This window comes from Cygnus olor, chromosome 1 (genome assembly GCF_009769625.2).
Source record: "Cygnus olor isolate bCygOlo1 chromosome 1, bCygOlo1.pri.v2, whole genome shotgun sequence".
In the NCBI taxonomy this organism is placed as follows: domain Eukaryota; kingdom Metazoa; phylum Chordata; class Aves; order Anseriformes; family Anatidae; genus Cygnus; species Cygnus olor.
Window position 1 is genome coordinate 1,865,518 of NC_049169.1, and position 19,238 is coordinate 1,884,755.

Consider the following 19,238-nt stretch of genomic DNA (forward strand, 5'->3'; position numbering starts at 1 on the left):
GGGTGTTATTTTCGCATTACCTGCTATGAGCCAACTCAGGCTTCTTCAGATCGCAGTATGCTTTGGGGTGAGTTGGTTCACCAAAATCAGTGGAAATTTTCTTTCCATCTTAGAGCACAGGAAGTATTTTTGTGTGCCCCAGAAAAGAGTTGCTGAAGTGACTTTTTTTTTTTTTTTTTGCTGTTTTTGGCTATGACTGTTGTAGGATCCTATTAAAACTATGGTGCAAGCCCCACCTGGAGCATTGCGTACAGGGCAAGGAAGACACCAACAAAGTGGATTGAACACACTGGAGAACCCCATGAAAGAGGGAGAGCATCTAAGCATTGTCTTCCATGGCATGGGTGTAAAATGCGGAGAGGATAGACCCCAAGTTTTCTTGGAGGTGCACAGTGAAGGGACCAGTTGCTACACCCATCAGACAGAAGAAAAAGCTTTTTCCCCTGGGGGTGGCCAAACATCAGAGCAGAGGCTCAGAGAAGAGCACACGAGGACATGAGCACTGTGATCTGCTTTTGCAGCTGGCCCTGCTTTGTGCGCGGCTTGTACCAGAGATGTCCACAGGTCCTGTTTAAGCTCTGATTTTATTTTATTTTTTTTAATTAAAATTTTAAAAGGTCTCACCAGGGAGCGGTTCCCCACATGGTGCAGCTCTGAGATGCTGGTGGGCTCAAATTCTGCAGATTTCCTTGGCAAAGGGACCTTAATCCAGGCATGTCATACTTACTACTCAGTTCCCACTGAGGATTGAAGATAGGATTTAAAGTCCCCTTCGATGTGAAGCCTTTGCACACCACCAGCTGGGATCCTTGCTCAGCACCCCGTGCAGGCTGGGCTATGCTCCCCCATATGTAACAAAACAAATCCTGTAAAATCACTAGGACCTCCAGATATCTGAAAACACATACCAGTATCTCTTATCATTTACGTCTCTACCTTGTCTGATCACTGACTCACTAAAATAAACGTCCATCTGCTCACAGGTAACTATAAAATCCCAGCAGCCTTTCACCCCATCTGCCCCAGACAGCCACAAGCCGGAATGGCCTTACTCTTTCTCCCTTGGGTCCCAGCAGTCCCCGATCACCCTGAAAACAGGAAAGAAAAAAAAAAAGACAGTGAGTGATTCCCTTTTTACTCACTCTTCTTGTGCTGCTCAGTCCACCAATTTGCACGTCAAGACACTGACACTGACATCTATCACAGCTGGGAGCCAGTTCCTCTGGGCACTCTGCCAAATGATTAGCTTACCGCAAGAGATTGCGCACCACCAGAATTTATTGCACTGACAAAAAAAGAGAGATCCAGGACTGGAGTGGTTTGGTTGACTCCATGCTCAGCACATCCACGATGTGGAGCTATCCCTGGATTTTCCCCACCCAGCAGGACATAACGCCTCCAGAAATGTGCCCATGCTATATCTAGGGTAGGAAGACATCCTACATAATGTAGGATTTCCCAGATTTCCACCCCAAAACTTTCATGTTGTACTGCATGTGTATGAAATACCAACTGTTCCTCAAGGGTTTTATCTAGGATGTGGGATGTGAAGCTGAAGGGCAGGACTTCATTGCTGATGGCATCTCATAGCCCTCTTCAGTGCTTGGGACTGGTGTGGTGACAGCAGAAGAGGTCAAAACTCCCAAAAGGTCCAAAACTGTCCAAACTCCCCAATTTCCTTCCACCTCCCCAACTCCCAAATTGGTCCAAAACTGTCCAAACTCCCCAATGTCCTTCCACCTCCCCCAAAAAAACAACCACCCAATGAAAAAAAAAACAGGCTTGCAGAAAGATATCATGCACCCAGGCCCCATCTCAGCCCAGCCCTTACTGGGGGCTGCAGATGTCACTTCACACTTGTGCACACTGACCAAAGTGTCTTTCACCCCTCCCAAGTTTGCCCTGACCCCCCACACCTTCCTTCTCAGGTGCTGCGTAGGTTAAATGACTGTTGCTTACTCTTTCGCCTTTCATGCCCGGGAGGCCTTTTAGACCCTGCAAGAACATAAAACAACATGTGAAGAGAAATACCAGACAGGGAAGGTGTTAGGAAAGAGTAAAAGAGCAGCCTCCACTTGAAGGCAGGGCTGCCTCCAAGGAGAGGCTCCAGCGTGGAGAAGCTGGTGGTGGGATGGGTGCAGGAGCACAAGCTCTCTTTTCCTTCCCTGTGAGAGCAATTTGAGGAGAAGTGAGAAACAGCACAATTGAATCACACTGGTGAAAAGAAAAAAAATAGCCATAGGTTTCTGTCCAGCACAGGATCAGGGCTACAACTCAGGATCTCCTGGGAGATGTATAAATTAAGCCAGATTGGCCAACCTGCCCCATTTTGCAAGCCTCATACTGAGGTTTCTGTATGCTTAACATTAACGAGATGAAGCCCCAGCCCCTCAGAGAGTGTAGGGTTGCTGCCAGAGGGCTTCTCCTGGGGGGTCACCCCAGGTATAACCCCTTTTTGTGATCCATGACCTCGTACAAATACACACAGAGGTGGCACCTTCTCCCTACAGAACACACAGCTCATCACAGTGGTGGGCATGGACAGGATGGACTGGGAGGAGATGGAGAACAGACATTTCCCAAAGGCATGAAACCTGCTTTTTACCAGCCCCCTGTGCTGCTGCTCTGACCACTGGGCTACATCCTTCTGCAAGCCCTCGTGGTTAAGGGATGGCCTGGCTGAGAACAAGCCCTTCAGGGATGAGACCCAGGGTGCAACCATGTGCTGCAGTTACCCTTGGCCTTCTGAGGAACTTCATAAAGGCCTATTCTGCTCATAATAAGAGCTTTGTTCCATACGAGACAACGGCTTAATAAATAAAAAGTTGTTTGTCGAAATAGCAGTTGTGATCTGCATCTCTCCTGACTCACCCCTATCAGCGGAAAGGGAATTTAAAACAGAACAAGGCCCTAAAACTCATGCAGGCAAGCAGACCTGACGAAGAAGAAAAGAGAGGTGGTGATATTTTAGGAGGGTTTCAGAAGCTTGTAGATGAGTCAGCCAAATGGACAAGAGCCTAAAGTGATTACGCTTGGCACGACAGCTTGTGTCTCACAGCTGCCTGCGGGATTTACGCTCATGCATCCCAACACAACCCTGGAGTTCAGGTTCCCCAAGTCTCTATTTCCCACTAAAACCATCAAACCATTTACATTTCATTTTCATTATCTGTGGGGATTTTTTTCCAGCCCTGGGCCACTATAATCCACATTAATCAGTCTTGCATGCTATGTTAACACTCACCATCATGCCAGCAGGGCCACGGACTCCCACAGCGCCCTCGCCACCCTGTGAGGAAGGAGAGGGTTAGTGATGGCCACCAGCAGACAAATGCAACATGTACAGTCCTAACTCTGCAAACCATCCCACAGGGGACAACAGGAATTGAACATGCAGAAGCCTAGATCCTCCAGGGGGTCATCCTTTCTTGTCCACTTGTATGGCCTCATGGATTAGGTGCCTTAATGCTCCAATGGTTCTGGGTCAAAGGGCCTGGAGGGCTCGAGACCATCCACGTGTCACTGCAGGTGGACAGTGTGTGCAGTGTTTAGAGAATAATACTTTGGTCAGCCTCAATCTTCAGCTTCTCCTCAGCCCCCAAGTGAAATGCACTCGTAGGATGATCTGGACCTGATTTAGCATGATATTAATCACTCCAAAAAAAGGTGCCTCTTCTTCTCTGATGCTACAGGGAGGCCCTGGTAGGACTGGCCCAGAAGAAGCCACCTAAGGTTGGGTGACCCTCCTTGAGCTGCATTTACACAAGACAAAGGCATGGGAAGCAATGGGCAGAGATCTGAGACGTTCCTGGGGTCCCAAGAGATTTCTCACCCTCAGTTAGAGGGCTCGATAGCTTCTATGCATGTTCATAACTCATTGCTGAGCTCGATTTCAGTAGGCCTCACCACAGCAAAGGAATTCACCTGGAACCCACACCACTGACTTTCAGAAGGAAGATACCACCAGCCAGCTGCTCAGCAGTAACTCTTGCCTTTGGAGACCAGCGTGAGACTTATCTTCACACCTAGCTGTAGTTTTCACCTGCTGTAGAACTTCTTCTGAGCCCCTCTTCAAGCATGCCATTGATTTTTTTTCAAACCTTACTATGAGGGACAGGTGTGCTGGTGGGTTTGTGAAGTGCTTTTATGACCTCCCTAGGTAGATCCCCCAAGATTTACCTGTCTTTAAGATGCCTAGACTTAGGCACCGTCCTGCGAGGCCAAATTCTGCTCTCTCCTATGTAGCCAATGTAATTTGAGATTCTGTGATTCACTCCAGATATATGCTGGAGTCAGAAGAGCAGAAACATTATTTCATCATTTCCTTCAGATAATAAAGCTTGAGCGAGGCTTACCCCAGACCTTTCACAGCTGTTGACATTCTCATTAAGTGTTTTGTCTCAGGGGCCTCATTGAACCGTTCTGCTAGCAGATGGGGAGTTTGTCTAAATGGATTGCAGCATAAAATCAGTTTATTCGCGGAACAGCCACAGACGCAGCAAATTGAAACGTGGCCTCTGATTACAACTCCAGAGGGTCTCCCTGGGGTCTTTGCCAGAAGGGGACCAAAACTTCTCAGCAAAGTGAGGAAAAGTGAGCATTGCTGTCCCAAGGATGACAGGGGCTGTTTCCTGGAAGAGGGAAACGAGGGTAAAAAATCTGGATGTGGATTTCTGAAGGAACGAGCTTGCAGGTAGCATCCCCAAAGCATACAAAATGAGCTGGTTCCTCATTGAGTTGCTGTTATTGAGACATGCAGATGTAGAGGTGTAGATGCTACCTTTGAAGCTCCCATCCAGCCAGTGAGGGCACAGGCATGCAGCCAGCCAGTGCAACGTGCAGTGCTTGAGGGCATCTAATTGCAGAGGGGATGCTAATTGCAGCCATTATTTAGTTAAAGAGGGCTCTTCTGGCATCTTCTGCCGTGAGTGAGCAGGAGGTGATGGTATAATGTTGCCTCCAAAAGGGGGTAGTTTGTAACAAGCCAAGCAAGAAGCATGTTTGGAAGGACCTACCTGAGGGCCAGGCAGTCCACGAGGGCCTCTTGGACCAGCAGCTCCAACCCCAACTTCTCCCTGCAGAACAAAACCGAAAAGGTCTCGCTTGGAGCAAGGATACCACATGGGATGATTGCTGATTAGCTTGACTCCGATTTAAAAGCCACAGAAAGAGTCAGGAGACACTTCCATTGACTTTCTGCTGCTCTCTCTGGAGGATGCTCTGGCAAACGTGGGGAAGAAGGGCATGAGGGTGAAAGAGGGATGAAGCACCTGGAAGGGCTCAGGGACAAGGAGCCAGGGGAGGGCAGTGGATATCCCATTGCCACCCCAGGATCTCAGCTACTTGTGACCCGCCTGGCAGGCTGGCACTCACCTTGTTGCCTTTGGGTCCGGGTGTCCCAGGAATCCCCTGTAGGATGAGGAAAACAAAATAGGAGGGAAGACTTTGTTTTTGCATGTCCTTGATGTTCTCCTGTCCCACTAAGAGGGTGAAAGTGCACCCAGCCCAGGCACCAGGGCCTCAGCCCCTTTCCCCAGACAACCCTGTGTCGCTCAGAAGACAAAGGGGTGATTTATGAAAGTCACCTCCTTTCCTGGGGATCCCGACAGTCCTGCAGGTCCAGCAAATCCATTCCGCCCTCTCTTCCCACGCTCACCCTTGAAAATAAAATACTTTAAGGAGAAAACCCTAAGGGAAAAGCCCTCCTTCCCCACAGCCATCCTGAAAGCAGGAGCCAGTGTCCCTAAAGCTCTGTGTACGGGCAGCAAGCAGGAGGAATAATCGCTGGGGTGTTCTCAATGGGAACTTCTTTGTCACTGAGGAGAGGGGACTTCAGCTAAATCTAAGACCCTGAGTTTAGACACATTGCTGTCCCCCATCCCACCTCCCACTAAGACTCCTTGTCCTTGCAGTGACAATCATTGCTTCTTCTGTCCCCAGGGGCTAATGACCCCTAGCCCCCTTGCTAACACCCTCTGCCCCATAACCACCCCTTTGCTTCCCAGTCACCTCATCAGGTCACATCACTAGGTTTCAGTGGAGAACAATGGGTCCCCGCCTTGCTTGGAACTCCATTTCTTTTGTTTTGAACTTGAAGGACATCCTCCTGGACCAAACCCTGCCTGTTTATTTTTTTCCCCAACCACACCAATTTGTCTAATCAATGCTGTTACCACTCATTTTGCAACCAGGCTTTGTCTCTGTTTCCCTTCATGGGCTATGCATAGGCTCAGGAGAACTGGTTAGGTGGGGGTCAAACCTGCAGCGGACACCTGGTGCAGTCTCAGGAGGACCACGCTCGTTCTCACCTTGTGTCCAACACCACATGCCCAGTCCCCTCACCACACACCACCTGCCTTCTGTCCTGGTGTCCCGGGCAGGCCTGGAGCACCTCTGTCCCCCTGTGACCCAGGAGTGCCAGCGTTGCCTCGAATGCCCTGGATGCCCTGAGCTCCTGGAGGTCCTGGGGCCCCTGGCTCACCCTGTTGAGTGAATCACGAGGAATTTAAATCTTAGGTGGGAATGACGGCCTCCCAAAGGTCCTGGAGAAAGCCTGGGGTGTTTCCTTGAATTCTCATGACTGGTACGTAGAACTGGGGGCACCCCTTCCATCTCAGGCCCATCAGATAAGCCCTAGGGCTGGAGAAGGGCTTGCTAGAGTGGGGAACCCTCACCTTCGCACCCACAGAGCTGTGCACTGAACTCAAACCCCGCATGCCTGCAATGTCCCAAGGGACTGCAGAAACATCCCTCTGCTGAGACCACGATTCCCTGAATTTTTTCACAGTCATATTTATCCTCTGGACCTCACCTGTTCTGAACTGGTCCCTTGGAGGACACAAAGCTCTCCCTCTGTCCCAAACGCATGTGTTGGTGTTCCTGCCTCTCCAAGTTGGGACTGCGTTATCTTTGCCATCCCAGCCACCTCTGTGCTTCCCACCCAGCAGTGGAAAGATCAGCAAGGACTCCAGAGAGTAATACCCATAGAAAAACAAATGAGATCCTATCTAGAGGAGAAGACAGGTTTACCTTAAATCCTGGGGGACCAGCCTGACCAACAGGACCTCTGAATCCAATTCCTGGTTCTCCCTGAGAAGAGAAGAAGGTCAAGAAAAAGCAAGACCACTTCTTCCACTGTGGGCCCATCAACAGCTTGCTCCATGCTGCTCTCTGGATACCCAGCTGAAGTCCCTCAGGACTGATCCTATGCTGACAGTGTCTAAAGAGCACATCTCCTCTAGATGATGGGAAGTCTGGAGAGATAAAGTTGCTGAGAGCATTTAAAGAGCGCAGCTCAAACAGGGCACAACCTGGAGCCCAGGAGGTTCGCTCTGCCCACCAGAAGCACTTCTGTGCTGGGTGGGTGCTGGAGCCCTGGCACAGGTACCCAGAGGTTGTGGTTGTGGTGTCCCCTCCTTGGAGAGCTTCAAAAGCCACCTGGACATCAGCTTGGGGCGGCCCTGCTGGAGCAGGGATGGGACCAGAAGGACCCAGAGGTGCCTCCAAGCCTCAATCTTCATTGATTTTGAGCTTCAGAAAAGAGGGAGCTGAGTTGTGGGAATATTACTGGAGATGGTGTCAGAAGACTCCATGTGAGACTCATACCTTCTGGCATTAGTCATAAGGTGTGTGTCCTGCCTAGAGCAGCCACCAGGACTCCCTGACAAGCCAACAGACAGAAGCCGTGTCTCCCAGTGGGTGACCCATCCGAGCCACGCTGAGCCCACATCTCAGGAGGCCACCAGGACACCTCTCCCTGAGACGGGACGTAAGATGTCAGGAGCGAGAGCAGTCATGGAGGACATAAGGTCTCCTGGTGTCAGAAGAGGCACCCCTGACTGTGGTACCAATGCTGTTCTTTACCTTTTGACCATTTTCCCCTCTGTCTCCTTTGGTGCCCTGAGAAATGAAGAGAGAGTTACCAAGGCTGTGGGAGAGGAGGAGTGAAGTACAACCTCAGTGCTACCCTGAGCGAGAGGAAAGGTTTCCAGTTGTGCCCACCACAGAGATGCCTCTGATGTCCCCAGAGGAGGTGGGGAATATTCATGCGGCCAGGGAACAGCCAAATGCCCCAACATGGGGCCAAAGTGAAGGAGATTGGGTACTGAAGGAGTTGGGGTACTGAAGGAGACGGGGTACTGAAGGAATTGGGGTACTGAGCTGACCCAGTGGTCATTGGGTCTGAGCAGGGTACAGGGTTTTGGCTTCCCCGTGGCAATCCCCAGTGCTGGATTTGGGCCACCTAGCTGGTACCACTGTCCTGCTCCAGCTGCTGATCCTGACTCCTCAGCTCACCTTTTCTCCAGGCTTCCCCATCTCCCCGGGCTGCCCCTGTAAGACAAAAACCAAATATCTTCCAGCCCTTCTTCCATCTCTGTCTTTGTGCCAGGGCTGGCTTTCACTTGTCTGTCACCTGTTCAGTTCACCGATCCAGCAGAACAAACATCAGGACCCCCCCTGAATTTTCTGCCTTCCCCCTGAGGCATGGCAGACGCGTGTTAGCATTGCTGGAAGAGAGGGAGCAGAACCACTCAGCCAGATCGAGGGATAAAGGTGGGACTGCAGCAATCCCAGTTTACATCAGCAGTCTCCCATGGACCCAGGATGTCCTCTCCACCAGTGTGTCCCCAGCTTCCTTCTCCAAATCTCAGAGACTCAGGCCACAAAAGCACTACTGCTACCTTTTCTCCTTTGTCTCCACGGGCTCCTGGAGCTCCCATTTCTCCCTGGAAAACAACAGACAGCCCCTTCAATTGCAAGCATGAGGAATTTCTCCTTCCCTCTTTGGGCCATGTGGGTGTTGCCCTTGTTTCCGCATCACCTTTTGGCAAACTGCAGTGAGGGCCACCTCCTTTCCACTGCTTGCTGGTGGACCAGGGCTATCCTAACCAGATCCTAACCAGATCGGGGCTGTCCCTGAACCCATCCTTCCTATCCTTCACTGTGGAAATGCACAGAGAGATGACAAATTATGGAGTTGGGGCCAGAGATAAGTGGTAGCTGAGGGTGTCCCTGTCCCAGGATACCACAGATGTTAAAAAATGCCATGAGTCTGAAGGAGACCGGAGAAGTTCATAGAGCAGAAAACTACTGAGGAGGCACAAAACACTAAAAGCATGTCTGAAACAGCTGTGGAAGGTTCCAGCATGGGTCCTCTGCTCATTGCCAGTGGCCAAAACCATTGATTACCACCTCTTGAACCCACCAACCTGGCCAATTTTCATCTGTGATTTCTCAGCCTCTAAATGAGACTGCCTGGGAAGATGCTCTGGGATCCCATCTCACCCCAACACCACTGGGTATCTGCATTAAAAGGTGAACCAAAAGCACTGACCTTTTGGCAACACAAGGGTGGATCTGGCTGGCCCGTTTCCTCCTTCTGTAAGAAAATGAGTGCAGGTACAACACAGAGTTGGGATCCGCAGGAGAAAGGACTGGCCACGTCCTCATCACATGTAGCTGGGGTGAGAGGAGCCCTGGGGCTTCATGCTATACCTTAATTCTGCTCGGGTGCTGAGGGCCTGGGTATGTCTTGAAATGAAGAAGAAAAGAGAAAAGCGTGAGAGCAGGTGGAGAAATATTTCGCCCCTTGAGCCATGGGAAAGGAGTCTCGAGGACTCATAATTTTTCACCCTTAACTCCTGGAGATAGGTCTTGCTCTCTTAAATTTTGTAAAATCAACTCTTTGCACTTTCCATTTCTGGCTTATTATGTTAAAGTTGGAGATGTAATTGTGCAGGTATGTCAGAGATGTATGTGTTTGTAAACGCACTCAAGTATTCTCACATTTACACACACATACCAGTATCTTCTGTTCTCTCAGGACACAAAATACCCCTGTCTCATGCTGCTTTCTCCATGAACCAGGTAATTATAGTCCCTCATTGATTAAGTTTGATTTTCGCCACTTCTGTGTTGTGAGCATCACGTTTCCCTTGCCAAATAAGAGGAGAACACTCTGCTCTGCCAAGAAAGACAGCCCCACCTGCAGCTGTTTCTTGCTTTATTTATTAATATTTATCACTAAACTTTCACCCCCCACCCAGATTCATCATGATTCATCATGATTTTGCACGGTGAGAAGAGGCAAGTAGGGGTTCCCTTGCGTCCATGTGTTTGAAGACAACCTTGTATCAGGCTGTCTCACTCACCGCAGATCCAGATGGGGATTTCAGAGCTCCTGGGGCACCAGGGGGATGCACCTGTGACAGAGCCAACAAGGAAGGGTCACTGCTCCCTTGGGGATTACACCGGTGACTCTGCTCATATGCAATGATCAGCCTAAAGCCACCGCGGTGAAATAGGGTCTTTACCATATGTCTGTCCTGTTGGGCTGATCTCCTGGCCCTCACGTGCCTTGGGAGTGCAGAGCCATCATCCAAATTCATCCTTTCCTGCAGGAAAGGAAACACCACCCTGCTGAGCACCCAATGCTATCATTTATTCAGGACCATGCAATTAACTTATCGCTATTTCAGAGGAATACCTAAAATCTTGCAACTCTGAACTCTAAATGCTTCCCTGAAGCACCCATGCCTGGGTAACACATCTGCTGTGCATTTATTGTACCTGATATATCTGACTGCAATAACACAACTGTTGATGCCTGATCACTCTCCTCGGTCATCTGTCTCTTGCTGATGTTTGCAATGCTCATGGTTTTGGCCGGTACATATTTGAGACACACACAGTAAAGCTTGTACAAATAGTTACTGGCCCGAATCATAAACTGCTTGTAATTTTCCATGTTAGCAACAACAAATTATCTGCTTGCTGTTGTAAAAATTATAATATTCCTAGCTGCTGGATATCTCAGTGTACAGCAATTATTCCCCGAGCCACACGATGGAGGCACTGCAGATCAGCTTTGGCAAACATTTTGATACGAAAGCAAAAAGCAATGGAGTGATCCATAACAAAAGAAGGCTGGGCACCTCCTTGCACCCAAACCTCAACCCTGAGCCCTGCCAGGAGCATGGGAAGGGGAGAAGAAAATCAGGATGTTGTGCAGATACTTAGCACTATTTCCACATGATCATTTTCAGACTCAAAGATTGATCTCACAATTTAATCTAGAAGTATATTTTGAGACTTTTAGATGGCTAAAGTTAAGGAAAAGTAAATCCTAGACAAAGGACTTGTAAGAAGTGCTGGTTAGTCTAGCCCCAGACATTATGTTGGCAAGTTTGCAGGGCTGATAACCTTGTTTTGTTGGATTCAAGTAGCTGGATGAGAGTTTCACTAACTGGCTAATAAACCCAGGAAGTTTCTGACTCACTGAAATATGTACGGAAAAAAATATTTTGGACCAATTAAAATTGAAATTCTTTACTGAAACGTAGTGAGGTGCAAGGAGGAGGAATTAAAGCCCCGTCGATGATGTGCTGGCATAGATTGCTCACGACTGCCCATCTTGGGTGGCTTTTGTCCATCCTGCACTGGGTCACGGCTGATCTGCATGCAGAGCACGTGTAAAATGTCGCTGATGTTTCACATGGGTCCACGTTCATTCTGCAGATGTGTGAAGAGCGTCACAAGGAAAAGGTGAGGCAAGCCCGTGGGTTGCCAAGACCTCACCGAGGTTTGGATGGCGACCCATATGCATGCGATCTCATAAAGCTGCCATTTCCAGGGGTGGTGGGAAATTGCTGGGGGTAATAACTCTCCTCCATTCTGCTATTCCTCCGCAATTTTAGCAGTTTCCAGTGCTGAGATGCCAGCAATAAGGCACCTCACAGAAAAGTGGAGAGGCTGCTGCTTTCTAAAGCAGTGATTTGCTGATGGCAGGTGGCAGTGTAAAAAAAAAAAAGAAGAAGAAATAAAAAGAGACAAGGGAGAAAAGGAGGAGTAAAAGAACAGATACAATTAGGACAGGAAAGAGAAAAATGGAAATAAAAGGGGGAGGAAGAAATTCTCCTGCAAAGAAAGAGGAACAGGAAAGATAGAAACAGCAAAGAATGAAGATATCAAGTGAAAAAAAATTAAGTGACTTTGGTTTTATCCACATGGAGACAGTCAGGGACATTTATCTGAATTATCCCTGAAAATGAGTAAGTTGAACTGCAGGGAGGCTGGGAGATGGAGGGGGCAGGAACTGACCAGACCAGTCCCATAGTGCCGAAGAAGTGGCTCATCCATGGAAAGAGCAACTGGGCACTGCTTCTGGCATGGGCACGTGTACCTGGGCTCATCCTGCCTCTTTATGCCAGTTAATTTGCTTCCCCCATTAACTCCTGCCAGCCAGAAATTGCACCTCTGAGATGAAGCTCTTGGGCTATTACAGAATGCTTTTCTCCAGGGCCCCATGAACCTTTTAACAGGTAAAATTCGTGATTACAGCTGCTGCTGACGGGGAAACAAGCGGCTCCATTTCGCTCTCTTTGCATCACCCTGCGATGCGCGCAGGGATCTGTGCTGCGGGGAGAGGGGCTGCTCCTGGCTCCCTGCCTTCCACCCATGCTTCTTCCTCCTCTGGAGGATGAAGGGGATAAATGGGGCAGGAGATCATCTCTATAAACCCAAAGTGTGAACTTTTGGTTAAAAAAAAAATCTGATCTTAGGTCTCTGGTGATAAATGAGCCTGCAGTTTTGTGGCTCTGCTCCTCACCTCTCATTGGCTTTAAAAAAATGAAAGTGCTATCTCAAATGGGATGCAAAATCTGCTTCTCATCCTTGGAATGCAGGGATTAAAAAATTAATTATGTCTCTGATTGCTGAGGACAGTAAGACTTTTTTTTTCTGCCTCAAACCCCTCATCCTTCCCAGCACCATGGCCACAGTGTTTGGGCACATGGATGCATTTAGTTCCCTGAAACCAGACAAACGGGGGTCACTCCCTTTTCATCAAGGAGGAAAATGCTGGGCCTGTCATGGATCTGATTTATTAAATCACTCCATGCAGGGGGCATGCGTGAAACCATGAGGAGCAGAGCTGAAGTCCACAGCTTTGTATGGAAGTACAGATTTAGGATGCCCCAATTCCAGGGTGCAGGTCCCTAGGGACTGAGCTCTACCTGCTTGTGAGAGCGGGGCATCAGAAAGCTCCTATCTCAGCTGGCGTCCTACACCCAATCGAATGAGAAGTGAGGGGTTTGGTGTCCATCCTCTGCATTTCCAAATCTCTCTCCAGCTTAGCCATGGCCAGCAAAGGGAAACGGCGCATGCAGGAAGAGAAGCAATACAAAATGTAGGATGTGGGCTGAAAACAGGCTCCGCAAGCTCCTAAATCCCTGCCCTGTGATAGCAGCTGAGGGATGCTCGTTGCACAGACCACAGTCTGCAGGGCTGCAGCTTGCACACACACACACGTGTGAGTGCTCGTGTGCGTGTGCTTGTGCCGGGAGCCCTCTCGTGGCTGCTGCCACAGCAATTGTTCCAGCTTCGTGAGTCAGCGCCATGGCAATTTGCAAAGCCAGGCAGGAGACAGCTGAAGCGATGGAGCAGAGGCAAGTTTCCAGCAGACTGCTCAAATCAGAGCAAGATTTCCTCTTGACAGGGTCTCCCCGCTTTCAGCTACCTCCCCCATCGCTGTTCCTAGAAATATCCTTGCTAATGCTGTTCCTAGCAGAAGCTGCACTTGAGGCTGAAAGCAAACATCCAAGGGATTTTTCCACTCAGGTTGCGGGCATCCTGCCTCCAAGTATTTTCAAAAATAGCCTTACTTCCATCACACAGCAACGTTTCAGATGGAAAAGTGTTAAAGCAGCACTCAGTGAGTGCGTTTGCCCTCTTTCCTTCCCTGGGGCCGGTGCCACTCAGCGCATAGTGTTGGGGTAGGGTCTCCCAGCCAAGCTGGACTTTGCTTTCAGGGTTAAAATGCTGTGAAGAATGAAGGGTGCTGGGTTTGGTACAAGTCATTGAGCATGGAAGGGCTCGCAGAAGAAAATACATGCCCAGGAGGGCAGAAATAAAGAGTGAATTGGGATGTTAGGGCTCAGACAACCACACTGCAGCAGCACTCCAAGTTAGTGCCCATCCTCTGAGCTGTGACAACTGCTGCTGCCAGCCTGGATGTGCCCTCTGGCTTTGCTGCAAATGCTATGGCGTGACTTAGAGGGTGCATGCATGTGCCCTTGGAAGGCTGCTGCACCTCCTGACTATGGAAGGAACCTCTTTCTGTGCTATCTCCCCTCAGCTGAGGTGCAGTAACTCATCTCCTGAGCTTTTAAGAGGCGAGTGTCCTGCAGACCTTGGAAGAAGAGTTAAAGTGAGTCATCCTACACCAAGTTTCCTCTGGGACAGCCACCTTGGTTCAGCTGCCCCACAAAGGATTGCTAAATTACAATTCACTCTTGTAGAAATTGGCCTTTTTTTCAGCAACGTGGGTAATTAACCAACAAAACAATTTTCTAAGGGCTCGGGGAGGGGGGGGTCCCGCTTCCCTGCCCATATACAGAGGACAAGTTTGGCCATCAGCCTCCTGCCCAGGTCCCAAGTCCAAGCAGTGGTCTCCTCTGGGGATCTGGGGATCTCAAAGCACTGGGTGTGAGACGAGCATCCCAGTTCCTTCTAGTCTATCACTTGTCTCCCCACTGGTCTAGCACCCGCTTCTACTAGGGAATACATACGAGGCTGGTGTCCTCCTGTGGCTGTCCTTCCGTCCTCTCCAAGGACTTGAGAAGCTCCATGGATTGGTTTCCTTGCAGATCATCTTCGGGGTGTGTGGAGGGCACAGGCAAGCTCTGCAGGGGATGCTGGATGAGTGGCAACATAGTCTTACTGATTACCAGAGTGGAAGTGGGAAAGCAAAGACTTTTCCAGCCTCTGAAACTGATTCATGCAGAACTCCTTATCCTCTACCTAAATTAGCTTTTTACTGCAGCAAAATAGAGGCTGGATGCACAGAATTGCAAGGGTTTGTCCACTCAAGCTCTTCAAAATGTAATCCCATTGCGCCTATTAAATCAGCACAAATAGGAATGTAATTAAAAGTCACTGAACAGGCATTTACATACACTGCTGAGAGAAGTGTTTGTCCCTTTCGAGTCTCTCTTCTTCCTTCTCTCCTCCAAGGACTCGGGAGTGTTCCCCAGGGGCTGGTACTCACCAGCAGATGGACCCTGGGGAGAACAAAAGCAGTTACTGCTTTTTCCAAGTCAAGACCTCATCCACAACACACTGTTTTTACAAGCACTGCAGTTTATTCAATAACACACTCACAGACAGCAGGACAAGGCTGAAGAGCCAAGTTACCATGATCCCTCTTGCACCGTACTTGGGAAGTGCCAATGACTTTGGGCTGGGGCATGCTTCAGGGGTCCTGATGGCTCAGAGGACTGCCTAGGGGCTCTGGCCCCTTTGCTCCCAGCTTTTTCATTGAAGCCCATCCTAAACAGGGTGGTCCAGGTGAGAAAAGAGTGTCTCCAACCCTTCCAGCCAGATTTAGGGGAGCAGAGAAGAGGAATGGTGCTCCCACAATAATATAAGTGAGCCCAGTATTTTGACGAGGAGAAGGGGGCAAATGTTTTGCCTCTTCTCACCTGGAACCCAAACCAAGGCTCCCACAAGGAGGTGATCAGCCCCTTCTCACCCTGCCCTGGCTAAGTGGCCCAGGCCATATAAGCATACTCCAAACCCCCATTCATGGTGGCAGAGACAGTGACAACATTTGTGGAGCGCCCTGACCCGCAAAGATGAGGAAAATTCCATTACTGTCATAGGTCCATGCTGGTATCTGAAAAGCCATGTCTCCTCTAGCATATCACTGAGTACACCACAAAGTCCTGTAGCTTCTTTCAACACAGACTACATAGCACACGCTATCTTACAAAGGCCATCTAGTACATGGTGTGACCAATTTCCAGATGCTGTCCCTAATAAATCCAACAGAGCCAGCTTTGGTGTCTCCATATCCCAAATACCAGCATTGCTGGCTCCAGGCTTGCTGGCACATGTCTATTTTCAGTCTCTTGAGTCCTCTGGTGCAAACACACTTACTGGTGAGCACTTCATTCCTCTCAAGACCCTAACATACAGTCATCCAGGTTCCAATGATCTGGAAAAGTAAGGCGTCTCACCCGAGATCACAGTAAGAGCCCGGACAGAGGGGCGATGAGCCTGGCCCGACCTAAGTGCCTGAGCAACTGGGTCATCGCTGAACCAACCACAGAAGAAGATAAAATCATCAGAGCTGCCTCCAAATGCTCCCACATCTCTTGTGCTCCAGATACAGACAACATTTCCTACCAGTGACCAACAAGGTTTTATGGAGAGTGAGTCACTTCTTGACTGTCGTAAAAGAGGATTAAAAAGCCTCACCTCAGCTGTTGTTACTGTTTACTGGACTCTCTCTTATCAGGACTGTCTAGTATGGGCAAATTAAGAGCCAGGACTCATCCAACAGCTATGAGAGGTGGCCTGGATACAGCCTTCTAAATTTATTCCTGGAGGTGTGCTGTAACACACAAGAACTTGGGTCCAGGACGGAGATTAAGTCTTATCACTAAAATTTGTAATTCCCACAACCACAATCTGTTATTTGCAATTGCAGAGGATGTAGGTGACTAGATTATCTCTAGCAATTAGCCTGGTTACTCAAGCAAATGAGGGCTGTGGAGTCATGGCAGGAAATGGTCCTTGGGCAATCTCAGCCCAATGTGACAGCAGGATCGGATCCATCCCTGCCAGGGCAGGAGACACATGTAGACTACAGTCTCCACATGGGGAGAAGACTCAGGATGAGTTCAACAGACATCAGGCATGGGGAATAGCTTGAAACCAGCCAAAAACCTGCGGTCAATTTTACTCAGAGGACCAGAAGGAGCAGTGCTTGGGTGGAGAGGGAGGGAGGATGAGGGATCAGCAGGAGGATCATTGCTGGAGCATGGACTGGGAGCTCACAGGCATCTGGCACACATCAGATGTGTGAGCTCTATTATTGCTGCAGCAGACTGGGTGGACACAAGTACAGATCTATGTGACTACACTTCATCAGCTCTGCTGCTTGTTGTCACCTTAGGGGGTCCTTCAGACACCAGCACCCTAAACAGAGGCTCCGGTGCCAGGCTCTGTGCTTCTTCTGTCACCTCGCTGCTGGCCAGGGCATCAGGAGAAATATCAAACACCAGCGAATCCTGTAACATCAAAAACAGTGGCTTGTCAAACTCGAGCTCCCAGGAACCACAAATGCAAAAAGCTGGGTCTTGATGGCTTATTTCTGCCCATCACCCCGGCATGCTCTGTCCCACCTGCTGGCCTTCCTGTACCAGGGTGGAGTGAGCAGGCAACCAGCCCCTATTCACCATTTCCAGGCCTTCTTTCCCAATTAATTTTGTGTCCCTGGGATCCCTCTCACTTTTGAGGCCACCCCTGTGGTCTCTTCTTGTGCTTTATTCTGCTTTTCTCCTCTCACACATCCACCAGTCCATCAACCCCCAGTCTCTCGGGGCATGAGGAAGCTTACAGCTTCGGATGATGGCTTCTAGCTACTACCATCAACAGCAGGGGCTGACTGATTCTTTCATTTCCACTGAAAACCAGGTGCTTTGCAATCTCAGCAGCTTAACCAGTAGATCCAAAATCCTGGTGAGAGCCCCCAGCCTCTTCCAGAGTAAGATGGCTGCAAGTCACCATAACCTGCTTGATGACAGAGGTGACCCTGAAGCCTTCACTGATTCATTTTCTTCTAGGGCCCCATGAAGATGACGGATACTCACGCCATGTTTAGCAGTCTGTGGAAGTGTCTGCTTTCTCCTGGAGGTCTTGCTTGTCCTGGAACTGCCCAACTGCTGCACCAGCCCATCCAGCCCATTCCGCAGCAGCGCGTTGGAGAGATCCTTCAGCAGTGCCAGCTGCCAACGGCATGGACCATTCAGGCAATGGCCTGCTGTTACTCTTCCATCCCCAAGACACAACAGTCCAAGAAAAGCCACCCCAAAAAGATTGTTGATGAGTTTCCAGTCAGCTCACAGGGCATTAGTTAGGCATTGGAATGGGTTGTCCAGGGAGGTGGTGGAGTCACCATCCCTGAGGGTGTTCAAGGAAAGGTTGGACGTGGTGCCTGGGGACATGGTTTAGTGGGTGACATTGGTGATAGGGGGATGGTTGGACCAGATGATCTTGGAGGGCTTTTCCAACCCTAATGATTCTGTGATTCTATGATCTGGCCTTGACAGCCAACAGTTGTTTTAAATATAGGTGCTTAAGGTTTGGGCATCTAGGAGCTGATTGATGGTGCTTATGCAGTGGCTCTCCCCACTGTAAATAGACACCCTACACCTGGTTAAATAAACCAGTTCCTCACCTCCCTTGGTCACATCTCCAGAGCTCACAAAAAGGAGCTGAGGGCAATGAGCTCAGCAATAAGGGCCTAGTTGGTAGATACTAAATGCTGAGGTTCATCACAATTCCTGAGCTTGGTGGCTACCTTGAGACTGGAGAGGGATGCCACCAACCTAGCATGGCTGTATTGCACAGTGATAAGTCATGATTATTTGTGCTGTCAGCAAAGGAGCAACCCAAAGTGGCCTTTGCACTAAACAAGACGTACAACATGGCCAAAGCACCAGAGGAACGTGGGGCTCTCCTCTTCCTGGCTGTGCAGATCCAGCACTGCAGTACACTCCACAAGCCAACCCAGGTGGCAGCACCAAGCTCTGAATGGGTATTTGGCATTGCCCAGAGAAATTGTGGATATGTCATCCATGGAAGATGGAAGCCATCATGGAAGACATCATATCTTCTTGTGAGTGCTGGACTCAGAGGAGCACACATCATCTCCAGAAGACCAGAGTGGATAGATGGAAAAGCTTAATTGCAATCACCTTGTCAAAAGGAAGGTCAAGGTGTTACCTACCTTAATACCATTTTCTTCAAAAAGTCTCTCCAGATCCTGCCAGAAGAAAGAAAGATAAGGACATGACTAAAGCCCAGACCCAAAGAGCAGAAGAAATGCCCCCTGCTGAGCAGCAGCCTGACTCCAGTGCCCTGGGAAACACAGCAGGGAGAGGAGCAAATGGCATTTCCCAAAGGACTGAGCACGGTGATATCTTTCCTCCCCTTTCCAGCCTGAAAAGCTGGCCACACAGGTGGCAATGGCTAAGCCTGGAGGCATACACAGGATCCCCTCTGCCATCCCAACCCCATGCAGAGAGGGAGGTGTTGCTAACATTAATATGCTCCAAATTTTTTTTTCTTTACCTTCATTTCCACTCCTTTTCCTGGTGGACCGGGCTCTCCCTTCAAACAAACAACAACAAATAATTAAGTCATTCCAACGAGCACCAAGAATGGGCAGAAGT

At 49.4% G+C, this 19,238-nt stretch overlaps 1 protein-coding gene across 1 annotated transcript in view; it reads right to left on the reverse strand.

Moving 5' to 3' along the window:
- Positions 1-19,238, reverse strand: part of LOC121060843 (collagen alpha-1(VII) chain-like) — a 95,118-nt gene that overhangs the window by 14,635 nt on the left and 61,245 nt on the right. The window contains exons 52-72 of the mRNA XM_040538987.1: positions 19,138-19,176; positions 18,794-18,829; positions 17,655-17,789; positions 16,953-17,072; positions 14,955-15,059; positions 14,568-14,693; positions 10,314-10,394; positions 10,152-10,202; positions 9,496-9,531; positions 9,335-9,379; positions 8,682-8,726; positions 8,296-8,331; positions 7,864-7,899; positions 7,030-7,089; positions 6,357-6,482; positions 5,586-5,657; positions 5,374-5,409; positions 5,016-5,075; positions 3,245-3,289; positions 1,960-1,995; positions 1,053-1,088 (exon numbers count right to left, since the gene is read on the reverse strand). Of these exons, the coding sequence (XP_040394921.1) occupies positions 1,053-1,088; positions 1,960-1,995; positions 3,245-3,289; positions 5,016-5,075; positions 5,374-5,409; positions 5,586-5,657; positions 6,357-6,482; positions 7,030-7,089; positions 7,864-7,899; positions 8,296-8,331; positions 8,682-8,726; positions 9,335-9,379; positions 9,496-9,531; positions 10,152-10,202; positions 10,314-10,394; positions 14,568-14,693; positions 14,955-15,059; positions 16,953-17,072; positions 17,655-17,789; positions 18,794-18,829; positions 19,138-19,176 (1,362 nt within the window). The remainder of the gene's footprint in view (positions 1-1,052; positions 1,089-1,959; positions 1,996-3,244; positions 3,290-5,015; positions 5,076-5,373; positions 5,410-5,585; positions 5,658-6,356; positions 6,483-7,029; positions 7,090-7,863; positions 7,900-8,295; positions 8,332-8,681; positions 8,727-9,334; positions 9,380-9,495; positions 9,532-10,151; positions 10,203-10,313; positions 10,395-14,567; positions 14,694-14,954; positions 15,060-16,952; positions 17,073-17,654; positions 17,790-18,793; positions 18,830-19,137; positions 19,177-19,238) is intronic.